General features: G+C 33.6%; 1 protein-coding gene across 4 annotated transcripts in view; it reads right to left on the reverse strand.

Moving 5' to 3' along the window:
- Positions 1–19,278, reverse strand: part of DMD (dystrophin) — a 1,962,662-nt gene that overhangs the window by 1,388,515 nt on the left and 554,869 nt on the right. For all 4 annotated transcript variants that reach the window (XM_045582357.1, XM_045582356.1, XM_045582355.1 and 1 more), the window contains 4 exons: positions 13,277–13,422; positions 10,029–10,241; positions 7,027–7,140; positions 3,491–3,646 (listed from right to left, as the gene is read on the reverse strand). In XM_045582357.1, coding sequence (XP_045438313.1) covers positions 3,491–3,646; positions 7,027–7,140; positions 10,029–10,241; positions 13,277–13,422 — 629 coding nt within the window. The remainder of the gene's footprint in view (positions 1–3,490; positions 3,647–7,026; positions 7,141–10,028; positions 10,242–13,276; positions 13,423–19,278) is intronic.

A 19,278-nucleotide genomic window follows, 5' to 3' on the forward strand; every position in this document is an offset into this window, starting at 1 on the left:
ATAGAGCACCAGCCTGCAGACTAAAAGGTCCCAGGTTTGATTCTGGTCAAGGGCATGTACCTTGGTTGCAGACACATCCCCAGTAGGTTTCTCTAATCAATGTTTCTCTCTCATTGATGTTTCTAACTCTATCTCTCTTCCTTCCTCTCTGTAAAAAAATCAATAAAAACATAATTTTAAAAAAAGCTTGATTATGGAGCATACAACAGAGAATGGGGGGGAGTGAAATGGAGAGAAAATGGTTCTGTAAAGGGAAAGAAATAGAGAGAGATGTATGCAGGAAACATGAGGCAAAGGGAGGATCATTTTTTAAAAATATATATTTTATTGATTTTTAACAGACAGAAAGGGAGAGAGATAGAGAGCTAGAAATGTCAAAGAGAAAGAAACATCGACCAGCTGCCTCTTGCACACCCCCTACTGGAGATATGCCCACAACCAAGGTACATGCCCTTGACCGGAATCGAACCTGGGACCTTTCTGTCCTCAGACCTATGCTCTACCACTGAGCCAAACCGGCTTCGGCGGGAGGATCATTTTTAATGATAGGAGATATTACAGCATATGTCTCTTGTCATGGAAATGGTCCGGTAGAGGGAAGAATTATATTGCTGATGTAGAATGTAAGGGGGCTGTAAAAGAGTTGGCCTAATGCTCTTATTCCTTGCCAATGTTATTTCCTACTTAGAAAATTGTAATTCCTACATTCTTCCACTTGTGCCCCTTTCAGTCTATTCTTCATGTAACAGCAACTTTTTAAACAATCGCTTGAGTTGGTACCATATATATGCCTAAAATCTAATAGTTTCCCAATGTACCTAACAAACATACTAAATCCTCACTGTCCCTTATAAGATAATTCATTATTCTTATTTCCCACTTATTTTCTCCTGGATCACACTACTCCTCTTCCAGTGGTTGTCCTCGAGTTCCTCAAATTTGCTCATCCCCCTTATGTCTCAGGAGTTTAACCCCTTTCATTCATCCTCTCTCTAGAATTTCCCTAGTTCACACATCAAAGTATCAGGCTGTTCTCACTAACTAGGTACCAGCTTTATTTCCATCTTTTCAGGAACTTTACTGGCTACTTAATAAAAGGTATGTTCCCTGCTTCTATTATTCTCATTCTGATTACTTACTTCAGAGCATTGATCAACAATAAAATTATGTGATATTGTGCTGATTCATTTACTTTCTATCCTCTCTACTGAACTATATACTCCATGAAGATAGATACTGTTTCTTTTATCCCCTACTAATAGCTGATGCAAAATGTTTAATCATATGTTTCAATAAATAAATATTCTAATGATGAATAAAAAGTAAAAATGTTTCTCTAAATAATATATTTATATTCCTTCTCCCCTCCCTTCTTTCGAGTCTAGTTCATTAATTTGTAGGTTATTTTAATAGTAATTATCCTTAAGCTAAAAATGGCTATAATATATATATATATATATATATATATATATATATATATATATATATTAGAATTTAAAATGATCTCAACTATTTTACACCTACAAAATCAGATCATGGGATCTCAAAGTGTGTTTAAGGATGTCACACTTGGGAAAAATGTGTCTTTAATTATTTGTATTTGTTTTTTGTGTGTTTTTTTTCAAACTCTAGCATCTATAAACAAATGAGTTACCATTAACCCATGAAAGACACCATACCCTCACGTTGTAGTTAGCCATTTCTATATACATTTACATTTTGTTTCCATTCCCCTTTCTGGGCCCCTAAATTGGTCCCCAACACCCAGGCTTGGCTTTCCTCCCTTTATAGCATTGTCTTCCTTCTCTTCTGAACTGCATGATCCCTTTCTTTCCACACCTAGGTCACTTGGCAATAAAGTAGAACATGGGTAGTATAGTACAGGGAGAATCGGAGAGACATAAAATACAAGGTGAGCAAAAGTAGGTTTACAGTTGTCCATATGGAAAAAATATGATGGTTATTATTATTGCAATAGCTTTATTAACTGTTTCTCATACTCACATCTAGAAACCTACTTTATTCTAGGAGAGCATGGCTGGGTTCTATGAAGTTTTTCTTATGCAGCAGGCTGATATGTTTACAATACTTGCCTTGAACAACATATTCTTGGTATATTTTATTGCAGACATGAGTTCTTAATCAAGGACACATTAATAATATAGAGATCCTTTAAAAAGTACAATTCTCTAACATTTGATTTCATATATTTTTGCTCTTCTTTTCTCTCTTGATCTAAATAAATTGGTTGTTCTTCGTACTAATCCATTAAAACATTCAACAAACAAATACATTTCATACTAACCTTCCAGGAAAACAATAAAGACATCATTTATTATCAAGGTTATATTTTTTTCTCAACATACCTTCTCGAACTGTCTTACTCCAGAAAAAGACTGCAAGCTCACTGACCCAGGGCTATCTCATCTCTCAGTTAATAGAACTGTTAAGCATTTGTCAGTGATGGTATTAGCTGGGTGACTTGCCTTGCCTTTTACTTTTCTAAATTCTCTTCTTTCTCAGATTTAATTTTTGCCTTTTGGCATGATTTCAACTCTAACAAGTTACTTAAGAATAATAAAATGCTGACTCTAAAACACATAAAACGAAACCTTCGATTAATTTCAAAAAAAAAAAAAAAAGCTTGATGTGTTGAAAAGTAATAACTGCCTTAGGCAAAATGTTATATTTCTGAACAGGAATTATTGGATATAAATGACTTGTGTATATGATATTTAGTTTTCTATAATTTAATTTAAAACATCTATTAAATACTCTGCTGTATAAATATGAGGAACTTAAATGTGAGTGGAGAGTTATTTTGTATTTTTTTCCACTGAGCTTTTCTTAACTATTTCCCAATCTTAAATAATTTGCTGAAATAAAAGAAGTCAAACTTGTCAACCTTAACAATCACAAGAAACAATTATTATTCATTTGTTTTATTTTTGTACCCAGCATACAAGTGTGAAGTGTCTTTTTTTTTTTTTAATCCAATTACTATTACAAAATCATGTACTGGAGAAAATATTCAATCAAAATAATACCTAATGTGACAGTTATATTCAAGAAGGTCATTATTCACCATAAGGTTAATACATAGTATTTAAAATATCTAATATGAAAATATTTTATATGCTAGATAAAGGCTAGTTTGAATTAACCATGCTTTAAAGCACATGTGTCAAACACAAGGCCCGCGGGCCAAATCCGTCCCGCCAGGCTTTGCAATGTGGCCCGCACCGTGCTGTCATCACTGCACTCCGCTGCGTTTCCATCACAATGACAGTTTATGACTGTTCAGTAAACCATTCGGCCCGCGATTTAGGCTGGATTTTAGATTTTGGCCCCTTCTCTGATTGAGTTCGACACCCCTACAGTTTAAAGCATTAATATAGAATCTACACTTTTACAAAGGGCAGCAATAAAAGGAGACATTAAGAAATCTTAGTTAAATAAGGGTAATACACAATAAAAAAAATGTACATACCTGTTGGCAAATGTGATCCCACTGAGTGTTAAGATCTCTGAGTTCTGTGTCAAGTCTAGAAGCAAATTCTGGCTCCGCTTCATTCTTTATTTTTTGCCCACCTTCATTGACACTGGTTAGACTGGGCTGAATTGTCTGAATATCATTGACTAAAAGCTGTGGAAATAATTCAAAAATTACCTCTCAACATATTAGAAGTAAAACATACATAGGAAATATATAATTAGGAATCATAACAATATCCATGAAATGTATCCTTTGAAATCTGAAGTAACAGTAATATATGTACAAGGTTGAGATATATTATGTCTTGCAAAAAATGGTCACAGGTTCTTATGGTATGAATGAAGTAGGGAATAACATGCATTTCTACTTAAATTAGATATAAAAGGAAACAAATTTAATATTTATTGCTTTAAAATGTGTGAAAATCATGGACTTTACACATTATGGTTGTTTTTTTAAAAAGAATTTTGGTTTTCTAACACAGGATAATGTAGCAATTCAGTATAGCATGATGGATGTCAAGGTTATGTGTCGCAAGAATTCCGTTTTTATCTTCTATTTGCAAAGAAAAATATATAAACAGCTAGATTATTTTCTTCCTACTGCATGACAATAGTATATTAAATATTGTTTCAAAAATGCAAGAGAAGGGAAGACTCCCAAGCTCACTTTATGAGGCAAGCACTATTCTAATTCCAAAGCCACATAAATATATTACAAAGAAAGAAAGTTATAGGTCAATATCCCCAATGAACAAAACGCTAAAATCCTCAACAAAATATTAGCAAATCTTTTTTTTAAATATATTTTATTGATTTTTTTTACAGAGAGGAAGAGAGAGGGATAGAGAGTTAGAAACATTGATGAGTGAGAATCATCAATCAGCTGCCTCTTGCACATCCCCTACTGGGGATATGTCCACAACCAAGGTACATGCCCTTGACCAAAATAGAACCCGGGACCTTTTAGTCTGCAGGCCAACGCTCTATCCACTGAGCCAAACCAGTTTCAGCAAAATATTAGCAAATCTTATCCAGCAATATATTAAAAAGATCTTACATCATGATCATGATCCAGTGGAATTTATTCCAAGGATATGAGGTTGGTACAATATCCCCAAATTAATAAAAACATGAAGAATAAAAATCACATGATCAAATCAACAGATGCAGAAAAAGCATTTTATAAAATCTAACACCCATTTATGATTTAAAAAAAACTATCATCTGAGTGGAAATAAAAGGAACAGACTTAAATATATTAAAGGCCGTATATGATAAACCTACAGCCAATATTGTATTCAATAGGCTAAAACTAAAAACTTTACTCTTTAGATCAGGAACAAGGATTTCCATTTCACCATTATCATTCAACACTAGAGGCGTTATTATTCATGCACTGGTGGGGTCCCTCCTCCTGGCCTGTGATCAGGGCCAGTGTCTGGGGAGGAACCGCAGAAGGGCTCCAGGGCATAGTCTGGCACCCTCTCACCAAGTCCTGATAGGCTGGACCCCACCAGCAAGCTAACCTACCAGATGGAGCATTTCCCTCCTGGTGGTTAGTGCATTTCATAGCGACTGGTCAGTTGGCCACTTGGTCGGACACTTAACATATTAGGCTTTTACATATAGCGATAATACTGGAAGTTCTAGCCACAACCATATCAGGCAATAAGAAATAAAAGGCATTCAAATTGGAGAGAAGAAAAAAAATAGTCATTATTTGCAGATGACATGATACTATACTGTATATGGAAAACCCTAAAAATTCCTCCAAAAAACTAATATGACTGTTAAGTGAATTTAGTAAAGTAGCAGGATACCATATGAATATCCAGAAATCGGTTGCAATTTTATATCAGTAATGGAACTATCAGAAATAGAAACTAAGAACACAATCCCATTTACAATTATGTAAAAAATAAAATACCTAAGAATTAATTTAACCAAAGAGGTAAAAGAAATTTATTGGGGAAATTATAAGACAACCAAAGAAAGAAACTCAAGAAGGTACAAATAAGTGGAAGCACATATTGTATTCATAGATAGGCAGAATTAATATCATTGAAATGTCCTTACTACCCAAAGTAATCTACAGATTCAATGCAATTCTTTTTTTTTCTTTTTTTTGTACAGAGAGGAAGGGAGAGAGATAGTTAGACACATCGATGAGAGAGAGTCATCGATCAGCCGCCTCTTGCACACCCCCTACTGGGGTTATGCCCACAAACAAGGTACATGCCCTTGACCGAAATCAAACCTGGGACCTTTCAGTCCCCAAGCCAACGCTCTATCCATTGAGCCAAACCGGTCCCGGCTCAATGCAATTCTTATCAAGATATCAATTGCCTATTTTACAGAATTAGAACAAATATTGCAAAAACTTATATGTACTACAAAAGATCCCAAATAGCCACAGCAATATTGATAAGGAAGAACAAAGTTGGAGGAATCAGGCTAACTGATCTCAAACTATACTACAAGGCCATAATAACCAAAACAGCCTATTAGTGACATGAAACGACGTACAGATCAATGGAACAAAAATTTATATTGTCTGCAGTTAAGTACATATGGAAAAAGCTATATAATATGACTAATAATCTGTAATAAAATATAACTAATAGCTCAAAGGAATATTTACCTTTAAATTAAACTGAATTTTATCATATATATAACAAAAGACCGGCGAACATAATGGCATAACAACCAGAACGACTGATTGACCAGTTGCTATGAGGTGCAATGACTACCTCTCAGGCCCTCACAGGCCCGCAGGCTGAGATCGCTGAATGGCCAATGGAGAACCACCAAAGGGGAACCAGGGTGGGTGGCAGCAGGGTAGACTGGGGACTGGGCAGAAAGCAGACTTCTTGGTCCCTCCCCACAGTCCACAGGCTCTGATCATGGCAAATGGGGAATAATGGGGAACCGGAGAGGGTGGTGGTGATGCAGAACTGGGGACTGGCAAGCAAGTGGAAGGCAGACCTCTTGGTTCCTCTCCCTGGCTCACAAGCTCTGATCAATGGATGGTGAAGAGGGAACCGCGGGGAACCAGGGTGGGCGGCGGCCGGGGCTGGACTAGGGGACTGTAGAGTGGTGTAAAGATGGCCCTGATCACAGGTTAAGCCTAGGGACCCTACCCACACACAATTCTGTGAGCTGGGCCTCTAGTATTAAAATACTCTTGTAAAATTAAGATTGAGTAAAAGGTCATGTTTTTCTGTTTCTCAGTGATTTAACACAGTTTCTCAATCTTGGCACTACTGTCATTTTAGACTAGATAGTTCTTTGTTGTGGAGGCGGTTCTGTGCATTGCAGGATATTTAGAAGCTTCCCTGACCTCCACCAGCTACATGCCAGTAGCATCTACCCAACTCCAAGCTGTAACAAATGAAATGTCTCTAGACATTGATAAATATACTCTAGGAGGGGCAAATCACCCCTGGTTAAGAACCACAGCTGTAACAACAACAAAAAACATTTGCATGTAAACATCTACATATGAGGAGTGCCATATGCAAATCTTACCCTGCATTGTTTCAGCTGTTTTTTAAGAATTTCTGAATCCCCAAGGGCAGGCCATTCTTCTTTCAGGAAAACATCAACTTCAGCCATCCATTTCTTCAGAGTTTGTATGTGATTCTGGAATCAGAGACCCATTTTTAGATATTATTGGGGTGCTGATTTCTCTCAACTGGATTCATTACAGTGATATGTCTGAACACAAGCCCAGGAAAAATTCCCATGTTTGAACGATGTCTCTAAGTAGCTCTTCAGGAAAATAATACTTTTACTAAGACTGCATTTTTATGATCTACTGTATGAGCACTATTGTATGAAATTTGCAATTGTTAGAAATAAAAAATGTATGTAACTCTCAAGAACATTAAATCATATCCCCCTCTAGAGAAATTTTAAGTTTCAAAACAACTTATAATACTAACCATGTGTCCTTACAGTACATAAAATAAACTATGAACAATAAACTCCCTGGAATGGTGTATTTATAGACTCCCTAAACCTGAACTTTCACAAATTGTTTTTTTGGCAATTGACAGTTTAAATAGTTCCACCACTTGGGAACTTTTAGACCATCATTCTGTCATCTTTAAAGAGAAAACTTTTGCTTCTAATTTCTTATTTACCTTATCAGATTAAAGTCAAAATTGGGCAAAAATGACCTTTTTTGTAAATTATTAAAAGCTACTATCTTTCTTTATTCTTTCACATTGCTTCCCCAACCCTCCAACTGTTTTTTTTTGTTTTGTTTTGTTTTTTTTTTTACTATTTCCAAATGTATAATTTTCAAACATTTTTATTTCCATACAATTCAACTATGCTGTCTAGATGTGCTGGTTTATCCTTCCTTAATTAAATTTTGATAGAAAATATGTGCTTTACTGGAAGTTACAACTTCAACATGATTAATGATAATGAATTTTAAAAGCATTTGACTAAATCAAAAAAATTCAATAGCACATCTTACTGGTATCTCTCAAGTCTGGTTTTGTACTTCTTCCCTGTCACTACTGTCTTAGTTCAGGCCTTATTATTGGCTTTTTTGGTATCTCTCTCAATCTCACCCAATCTAATCTATTCTGCATTTTGGTGTCAGTATTCTTCCCTCCTCCTTCCTATTATTATAATGATGCTTTAAAAACACAAATATTATTAGATTTTCTCTCCTCTAAAATACCACTAACAGTCCCACATTATTATTATTATTATTTGTAACCCTTTCACTATTCTGTTATAATTCATATTCCAAAGCATGACATTTGGGACCATTCATTATCTACTCCCAGACTATTTTTACAATCCTATCTTTTGTCAATCTCCGAACATATCTTTGTCTTATCAATACTGAACCACTTTCATTCAATTGATCACACTGCTGCATTTTGTCAGGAACTTTATCCCACTTCATTAGTTGACTGCATTCTATTTGTTCAATGTATAGCCCCTATAACCCATGTTCCAAGAATATTTCATAATCTCCTCTCCCAGTTTATATTTTATGGTTTTTTTTCCTCCTCACTGTCACAACATTTCCCACACTGTGTAATTTACTTCCTGTGTTGGCTAAATAATGACTTCCCAATATCTTCAGACCCTATGCCCTGGAACCTGTGAATATATTACTTTACACAGAGCTACAAATACTTTGCAGTTGAGAGAAAGTTAAAGATTTTGAGATGGGGGGGAGATTATCCTGGGTTATTTAGCTGGGCAAAATGTAATCACAAAAGCCCTTATTAAGGGGGACCGGAGTGTAAGAGTTTGAAAAACTGGAAGATGCTACACTGCTGGCCCTAAAGAAAGAGGGTGAGGACATGAATCAAGGAATACATGTAGTTTCCAAAAGCTAAAAATGACAAGGAGATAGATTCTCTCCTAAAGCCCTCAGGAAGATCAGATCCCTACCTATACTTTGACTTTAGCCACTGAAACTGGTTTTGAACTTCTGACCTCCAGAAATGAAAAATAATAAATCTGTGTTGTTTTAAGCCATTCAATTTGTGGTAATATGTTACAGAAACAAAGGGAACAAATACACTTATCATTTTCCTTCACTGGAATGTGGGCTGAATAAAAGCAAGGACCATGCATCTGTAGCCTCTTTCACCACTGATACTGGCAAAAAAAAAAATGTGATTTTATGGCTGTGTGTAAAGGCATGTGCAAACATGTTTATATGTCAAAACATGTACATGTGTACATTTGTAAAATATGTTGTACTTTAAAGGATGTTTTAGAACAATTCTGTCTTTTTATTTTGTAAAAGGTGAGAACAAACAACTAAGTTAGCTGTATAAGGATATAAATCCAAGTGTTTCTTGTTGCAATGATTTTTCATTTTGCTATGATGCTTCAATGACCCTTCCCACTATTGGTATCTATCACAATGGTTCAGCACATAAGAGACTTTAGATATAATGCAATCGTTGGTTTACTATTTTCACCTTGGGTAATTAAAATATGGTGGCACCATTCAAATAAATGCAGTCAGTAGGAGCTGTTTTGTAAAATGTGATGGGATCAAACTTATACATATAAATATAAGGGAAATATGCTGATAAATTATATTACATGGTCGATAACTTCTCTATTTATATGCTGAATAACAAAGTATTTGTGGGGGGAGAAGTAATGTTAAAAAAATCTAAGCAGAACTCTTACTCTTTTCTTTGAGAGAGATTTGAATCTTTTGATCTTATTACTGACTTTCAATTTACTATTGAGATTAAGTTATTTGCCTGTAAATTTTTATAATGCATCATTAGAGAGAAACGAAAAAATTAATATAAAAAGTAAAATACTTTTATTGATTTAAAAAAGAGAAAAGGAAAGTGAGAGAGAAAGAAATATCAATCAGTTTCCCCCCATACTACACTTCAATTAGGGACAGAACACACAACCTGGGCATGTGCCCTGACTGGGAACTGAACAGGTAACATTTTGGTACATATGATGATGCTCAACCAATGGAGTCACAGAGGCCAAGGCAAAAAAGTAAACTCTTGAATTACCTGAATTTTTCGGAGTTTAGCCATATGCTCTTCTAGCTTTTGGCAACGTTCTACCAGCTGGGAGGAAAGCTTCTTCCAGCGGCCTTCGATGTCTTCAAATTCTGATTGATATTTCTGGCTAATATCAGAGGGGGCTTTCTTTGACATCTCTTTTACGGTGGTGCTCAGATAGTTTAGACCACTTTGCTGTTCTCTCAGAGAACTTTGTAAAGCCTTCAAATTGAAAAAGGAAAGTACATGTCTACTAACTGATGAAAAATAATGTTTCATTGCGCAGTTTCATTAACAACCTCCAATTAAATTAAATGTACTTAAAATGAAAGCTAGGTGATTCAAACATCTAAAAAATAGATGATGTAATATCAGTCATCAGAAAACTATTGATGATTTAAATTCTACTTTTTATCATAAGATTAATTTACACAATATTCAGTAATATTTTATTTGAAAATCTATGCCTATTTTATGAACATTGTCAAATATATTCAAAATTATATCTTACTGAACCAGAGTTTTAGCACACCTAATTTTATTCTATTATGTCTGTGTATGAATAATTGCATTTATTATACACTTAATAGAGTTTAAGTTAAACATATTGAGCCTTTAAGAAGACAACTTCTAATCTCCCTAGTGAAAAATATAACTAAATTATATTGATATATGTGAAATCAAAACTGAATGTTGTCAGATAGATGGTCTATTAATGCCAGTTAACTAAAGTTTCATATATTTCAGAAGACATTTGTCTGTCTTGTAGTATTATAGTTAAATTCTAGAATAATTTTGGGGAGAATTTATAACATTTGTTTTATATTTGTAATGAATAACCTATGTAATCCCTTATAAATAGGATGCCCATCTTTAGGATTCCTCTACTCAATATTTATTTAAATGTTACTTTCTAGTTATAAAGTAATAAAGGTTCAAGATTAAAAATTGGAAAAATATACATTATATGTGACACTTATGATTTTATATAAACTTTGAGGGTTTATCTGTGTAATTAAATACTATCTGATCTTATCATAAACACATACACATTTATTCCCTCTTTTTTATATAAAATGACTAATAAAATTCCTCCAAGTATATCAAACATGTAACTTTTACAGGTACATAATATCTTATCTCTGTTTTATGGTAATTTAATTTTTAATTTAATTTGATTTTACTTTATTAAACTGCTACTCTTGATTAATTATTTAGACAATATCTAGCATGCATATAGTTACATTTTAAGCCAGGCATTTTACTGTGAGCCTTTTCCCATGTCATTATTTTTCAAAAACATAAATTTTAATGGCTTCTCTAGTTCATTTCACCAGTTCCCTTTATTAGCTTTAAAAATTAATTCTGATTTTCCACTGCTGTAAATTATGTTTATGATCTATCATCTGCCTGTATCTGAGTATATTCTGGTTATTTCCATAAGATGCATACTTCATAGAAATAGTATTACTGTGTACAGTTAAATGAATTATTTTATGTTATTAGGAGGTACTGAAAAGTTTTCCTCAATTATTCAATTTACATTCCCATTAGTACGTGAAAATGTATCTCATTGCTAACAGACCTCCACTTATCTCTTTCAGATTTTTTAAACTTAGTATGGGAAAATGGTATCTTATTTTGTACATTTGTACTTCATCCTTTACAATTTGAGTTATAATTTTTCATAGGTTTAATGGTCGTTTATGTGTCTTATTGGTGATTTTCTTATTAATTTATTTTTCTTTTATGCAAATAAATATTTTCTTTGGTCTTATTTTTCTTTTAAATTGTCTCTAATATATGTATAATCTTTATGATTGCTTCCACTGATTTTGATGCTTCATCATCATCTCTTTTTAAAGACTTACATTAAAAATATCTACAAAATTTATGATTAAAATGTTTTTGAACTTTTTAATATATGCGACATTTTGTTTTGGTATAACATTTGATGCCAAGTTCTAACTTCATTTTTTGAGTTAATATATTTTCTCAATAATATTTATAAATAACATTTTCATCTTCACTGCCTTTTCAGTAACAATGTACTTTTCCATTCATCTATATGCTATTTCTTGTATACTTAATCCACTCCCCTAGTTGCTGTACCTTTGTACTCTTTTTCTAAATGTTTTTAGTTGTATGAAGTCACATATTGTCCAAGGTAAATTTGGCATCATTCCCAATTATTAAACATACCAACATAAAGTGAAAAGAAGATTAAACAATTATAGGTTTTTTGGTGTGTTTTTTTAGACTACAGGAAATACTCTAAATCATATACTGGAAAATGGTTTTTAGAAATGTGTTTGAACAATACTTTTAAAATTACTATTTTAAGAAATATTGCTTAATTCTTTAAAAATAACTCAATATACAAAGTTAAATTTTAACCTTTTTTTCTTAATGTAAGTCTCAAAATACAGATATATTATTTCAGCTACTAAAAATAACTACTGAAAATGTTTTCACATATTATAAATGTGATTGAATATACAACCAAGACTGTTCATAAATAGTAGGAAAGTATTCTAAAATTTCTCACAAATTATTTTCTTTATTTCCTAAATAAGTATTTAATTTCCCAATATAAAGCTGTTAAAACCCAAATAACTAACCACAATATTACATAAAACCAGTAATTAAATTAAAACTAATTTTATCACTACATTGATTTAACCTTTTTCTGTTTGGAAATATTAATAAGTAATAAGGCAAAGGTAGGAAATAATACCATAGCTTTTATAATAATCCAAATGTGGCTAAAATATATACTAAATGAGAAAGAATTTACTTCATAAGTAGACCATATCACTTTCTTTTTAAAAAAATATATTTTATTGATATTTTACAGAGAGGAAGGGAGAGAGCTAGAGAGCTAGAAAAGTTGATGAGAGAGAAACATTGACCAGCTGCCTCCTGCACACCCCCTACCGGGGATGTGCCGCAACCAATGTACATGCCCTTGACTGGAATTGAACCTGGGACCCTTCAGTCCGCAGACCGAAGCTCTACTACTGAGCCAAACTGGTTTCGGCTATATCACTTTCTTTTAAGATGGCATATTTATCTTATAAGCACAAATACATAATGTATTGCATTTTAAGTCTTTTATATTCATTTATCTAACTGAAAAACTATTGTACTTGCCACAAGTACTTTAATTCTAATATTATATTAAGGTTACACCCATGTGATTTATTGTTATATGAAATCTACACTGTATTGTTTAAGACAGTCAAATATTTACAAACCTGTAACTCCCCAAATCTCTGCTCCATAATTTCATATTCAGTGACAGTAACCTGAGGTACAGAGAGTTTGCTTTCTGACTGCTGGATCCACATCAGGATAGTAGTCATAGTCTCCTGATAGCGCATGGGTGGCAAAGCGTCAAAAACTTTATCAAAAAGGGGGGGTGGGAGAGAGAGAATAATGTAATCAATTTAAACTTCATCATTTTCTGAAATTGTTTGAAAATTCAATCATCCTACTAAGTGCAGACATTAACAAAATGTGAAAAACTGAAAATACAGATTAGAATAGGAAGACATATTCATGTTAAAGATACATTACTTCTTCATGCCTGATATTTTGACATAAACTGTGCATCTATTACATTGAAACCTCATATTTCAAATCTTGAAACCTTTTTTCTACCTTGCAAGATTTGCATTGTTAAATTCATTTTTAAAGGTAAGAAAATCGAGAAAGAAAGAAACTGAGTAATTTTCCAAAGGTAGCACAGACAGAACTTAGAGAATATGATGAGTCCACATATATTTGATTTTGAAGTCCAGTGTCCTTTTGTTTTAGCAATTTGCCTTTGTGGACAAATATTGTTATTTATGGCCCATATATATTTTTAATTATTTAATTTATTAGAGCATATTGGTAAATAAAATTATATAGGTTTCAAGTGTAAAATTCTATAATACATCATCTATATATTGTATTGTGTGTTCACCACCTCAAGTCTCCTTCCATCACTATTTATCCTCCCTTTATCCTTTCTACCTGCCCTCACCCCCTTTTTCCAATGATAATCATAATATTGCTGTCTGTATCTTTGAAGGGAGAGGGAGAGAGAGAGAAAGAGAGACAGGGAAAAACACCAAACAGGAGAACAAAACACTGATTGGCTCCCCCCTACTGTGGATTAAGCCCACAACCTAGAGATGTGCCCTGGCCCGGAATTGAACTGGCAACCTTTTGGTGCACTGGTCAATACCCTACCTACTAAGCCATAGAGGCCAGGGCTATGAGTTGTTTGTGTTTTAGTTGTTGGTTTTGTTTTGTTTTGTTTAATACCTTCACTTTTTCACCCAGTCCCTGAGACCCCTTCCACTCTGACATATGTCAGTCTGTTTTCTGTATTTATGAGTTTGTTTGTATTTTATTTATGTTGTTCCTTAGATTCTACATATAAGTGAAATCATACATTATTGTTCTCTCTCTTACTGACTTACATAAAATTACATCATGTCACCTTCAATTTTACTTTAAAAATTACTTTACATGTGTGTAATATATGCCAGAGACTCTAAAAATTACCACACACATTATCATTCATTTTTTTCTTTTTTTAAGTATGTTTTTAATGATTTAGAGAATGAGGAAGAGAGAAGAATATAGATAGAAACCTGGATGAGTGAGAAACATTGATCAGTTGCCTCCTGCATTCTCCCTATTGGGGCCAGCAATCCAGGCATGTGCCCTGACCTGGAATCAAACTGTTGAACTCTTAGCTCCTGGACCAATGCCCAACGACTTAGCAATATTGGCCAGGTAATCATTCTTAATTCTTAAAACAAACTTATGAGATACATATTTTTATTCTTATTTACAGTTGAGAAAACTGAGGCTATTAAAAAAAATGGCCAACTAGTTTGCTCACGGTTAAGTAACATTAGCAGGGTGTGGAACATCTGGTCCTTGGGCCATATAAGGGCAGCAAAATCATTTGCTCTAACATTACAGTGAGTTAATAAAATGTTTGATCAAATACAGCAGACTAATTTTTAAGTTGATATTTTTGTATGGCCCCCGAATGAAGTTATAAATATCCAAATGGCCCAGAGCAGAAAAAAAAATATTTACATTAGTTTCAGGTGTTACAGCATAGCGGTTAGACATTTATGTAATTTATGAAATGATAGTCCCAATACACTTTTAAATATTATTACAAAGTGATACTACCAATAGTTATTACAATATTATTAACTATATAACATTTTATTTGTAATAGATTGTATCTGATTTTCACTTCTCTATACCAATTCCCTTTACACTAAATGAGAGGAATATAGGAAAGTACTTTGCATGCTACTTAAGAGTTTTCAAATGGAAAATATATTTTAGAGAGTATATTAGAAATACAAACATTGAGAATTTTACTCAGTGAGCTTATATTTATTTGGGAGTTCATACCCAAGTTTTCCTTAATAGGTTTTATTTAATCTGAGCACTTCCGGTTTCTTATTGAAAAATCTCTATGGTACTTGAAATATCACTGTTTTCTTTCATACAAATAATGCATTTCTCTCTCTACTCACTAGGTACATTTATAAGAAAATAGGTAATTTATTAGTAATATAATAAATTAGTAATAGGTAATTACTAATAAAAAAGTAAAGAGGAATATTATTAATAGTAGTGAAATAAAGGAATATTTAGTTATGATGAATCCAAGAGTTTTGTCTGAGAAGACATCTGAGCAAGTGATCTAGAAGGAGAAGGATCTACATATAGAGACAACGGTATATGTTGGATAGAATATAAGCTGCATAAACTTGAACATGTGCATAATGTAAACACATGCTTGTTTCCTTTGTGGCAGTGGCTGGGACAAACATGCATTATAAGCTTTCCAAAGGTGATATGAATCAATCCAATTTTATCCAAGTGGTGTATATATGTCAAGGGTGGGGGGAGACAAGTTCATAAAGATACTGGAATGATTCATTAGAAAATATCAACAAGTTTTTATGAGTATCTAATAGGACTGCTTCCTCATTTTGTTTTTGCAGAAAAGAGGCTGTGCAGCAGGACAATTGGCAACTCTGCTTTGGAACTGGATCTCTACTTACAAGCTTTGATAAATTACTTAACATTTTAGCAGCTTGGACCTCATTCATAAAAATGGGAATATTGGTACTTTTGAGAGAATTAATTGAGGTGATTTATTATTGCTTTATTCAGCCAATATTTATTCCATGCTCTGAGCACCAGGGATGAAAGCAGTAAAAATTTCAAAAGGATCTATGAGTCTATTTTTTTTGTTAGGTAATTTTGTTCATTAGATTCCAGTATAAGTAAGATCATATAGTATTTGTCTTTCTCTGGCTCATTTCATTTAGCATAATATTCTCCAGGTCCATCCAGACAGTCACAAAGGTAAGATTTCCTTGTGGGGTTTTTTGTTTGTTGTTTGTTTGATTTTTGGCCTATTAGTATTAGAGAACAGATTAATAGTTGCCAGAGCGGGGTTTGGCAGACTGGGTGAATAAGGTGAAGGTACTAAGCAAAAACAAAACAAAACAAAAACCATACACACACAAAAGAACAAACAAAAACTCATAGGCCAACAAGGGTGATGGGGAAATAGAAGAGGGTAAATGGTGATATAAGGAGACTTGATTTTGGGTAGTGAACCCACAATACAATATATATATTAAATATTTTAGAACTGTATGCCTGAAACCTATATAATTTTATTAACCAATATCACCCCCAATAAAAATATAAGCATTTTAAATTTTTCAAATGTAAAATCAAGACTTTTATGATGCTTAAAAATTAATTGGTGAGTCAGGAAATGAACAAATAAAAACATTGTAATGACTCATGAAAATAAATGGCAATGGAGAAAAGATAAGGTATGAGGGAAAATATCCTTCCAGATAATGTAATAAAACTAAATTAAGATAGAAAGTTAAATATAAAATGTTGGAATAAATGAGGACCTACCCAAAGGATGGTAGGCCATCAGTAGTTTAGCAATACAGGAAACCACTATCATTCCCAAGGTTAGAGGGACAAAGGGAAGACTTGAAGATGGTGTTACTAGAAACCAATAATTTGGACCACCCAGCAGGAGTTGAAATCACAGAGAGCTTCCCTTTGGGAATGTAGCATCCCTGAGGAATGCTGTTTCTAGAGAGAGCTAGAATCTTGGAAGATTCATTCTCAGTAACTGATGAAGATGCATCCTAAAACAATCAGAGGGAAAGAGAATATTCTAATTTTTCTATTCTTACTTTCAATATCTCCACATACCAACCACTGGCTAAACCAAGCAGGTAACCAATTTAAGAAGGGATCCTGGGAAGTGTCATTTTCATGGGAAGAGCCAGGAATGGCACTGAGGACAGACAGACAAATGATATACATGGTGGTGATAGTGAGGGTGGGGAGGAAAATATTTGAGAGGGGTTCCAAAGAATACTCACGTTTTTCACAATATTTATTTTTAAGTTAGTGATTCAGAATGCAGACTTTTTCATTATTTTAAAATTTTCCATGTTATAGAAACTCTGAATATAATACAATATTAACAAATATAATAAAATTAAAGTAAATATAGTAAAAAGAAACAAAGTGACTAGACAGTTAACAAAAAGGCCTCTCTGTGGAAGGGTGACTTGACTAGAGACTTAAAAGACGTGAAGGGAGCCCGGCTAGTGTAGTACAATGGTTGAGTGTCAACCTATGAACCAGGAGGTCACAGTTCGATTCCCAGTTGGGCCATGAAGGGGGAAGCTGATTAGTGATTCTCTGTCATCATTGATGTTTCTTTATTTCTTTCTCTTTTTTTAATCCTCACCTGAGGATATTTTTCCATTGATATTCAGAGAGAGTTTCACACCAGACGAACTATGTACACACCACTGTGGACACCAAGCGTCTGAAGCAGACAAATGAGGGACCAGATCAGTAGGAGAAGGAGGTACAAATGAGAACAGAAACAATAAAGCATCGAGACTCAAAGCAAATCCATCCTCTGGAATGATAACTCCCAGACCACTGGACTGCTAAGGGCTTCAACCTCTCAGACCCAAGCAGTGTGCTCTGGGCCAAAAAGAGACAGTAAAAATGGGGAGACAAAGAAACAATCCCCAAAGGAAAAAAAAGGAGTAATCACCAGAAATGGAATTAAATGAAATAGAGGCTAGTAATATGTTAGAAAAAAAAATCAGAGTAATGGATAGAAACATGCTCAACCATCTCGAGGAGAAATTCATCAACATGTGTAAGAGTCACGAAGAAATGAAGAATGATATACATGCAATAAAGAACACAGTGGAAGGTTTCAACAGAACAGAAATAGTGGAGGACCAAATCAACGAGTTAGAAAACATGGTAGGAAAAAAAACCAAATTGAACAGCAAAAATTAAAAAGCAAGAGGAGAATTTAAGGGAGCTTTTGGACAACATAAAATGAAGCAACATCCCCATGATAGGGATGTCAGTAGGAAAAGAAGTGGAGAAATAATAGAAAACCTATTTGAAGAAATAATGACAGAGCAAATACCTAATTTGGGAGTCACACAAGCACAGAGAAGTCCAAAGAAGATGAATCCAAAAGATCCACACAAAGACAATTAATAATTACAATGGCAAACATTAACAACAAAGAAGGAATCTTAAGGACTGCAAGAGACAGAAAGTTACCTACAAGGGATCTCCCATTAGACTATCAAATAATTTTTAAACAGAAACACATTAGGCCAGAAGGGAATGGAATGAAGTATACAAAATAATGCAGAGCAATAGACTGATTTCAAGAATACTTTATCCAGCAAGGCTATCAATCAAAATTGAAGGATAAATCAGGAGCTTCACAGATAATAAAGGTCTAAGTGAGTTTATTACCATCAATCCAGCAATGCAAGAAATGCTAAAGGGTCTGTTATAAAAGGAAGAAATAGAGAAAGTAGAAGGAACACAGGCATAAAGAATAAAAATGGCAACAAACAAATACCTATCTATAACCTTAAATGTAAGTGGATTAAATGCTCCAATAAAAAAACATAGGGTGGCTGAATAGATAAGAAAACATGACCCTCATATATGATGTGTGCAAGAGACCCACCTCAGAACAAAGGACTTACACAAATTGAAAGTGAAAGGATGGAAAACATTTTTCTGGCAGTTGAAAGTGAATAAAAAAGGGAGAAATTGGCATTAATACAATCATAGTAGGGGACTTTAATACCTCATTAACATCATTGGATAAATATTCTTGACAAAAAAA

The sequence above is a fragment of the Pipistrellus kuhlii genome, unplaced genomic scaffold, assembly GCF_014108245.1.
Source record: "Pipistrellus kuhlii isolate mPipKuh1 unplaced genomic scaffold, mPipKuh1.p scaffold_m20_p_16, whole genome shotgun sequence".
NCBI classification, from domain to species: domain Eukaryota; kingdom Metazoa; phylum Chordata; class Mammalia; order Chiroptera; family Vespertilionidae; genus Pipistrellus; species Pipistrellus kuhlii.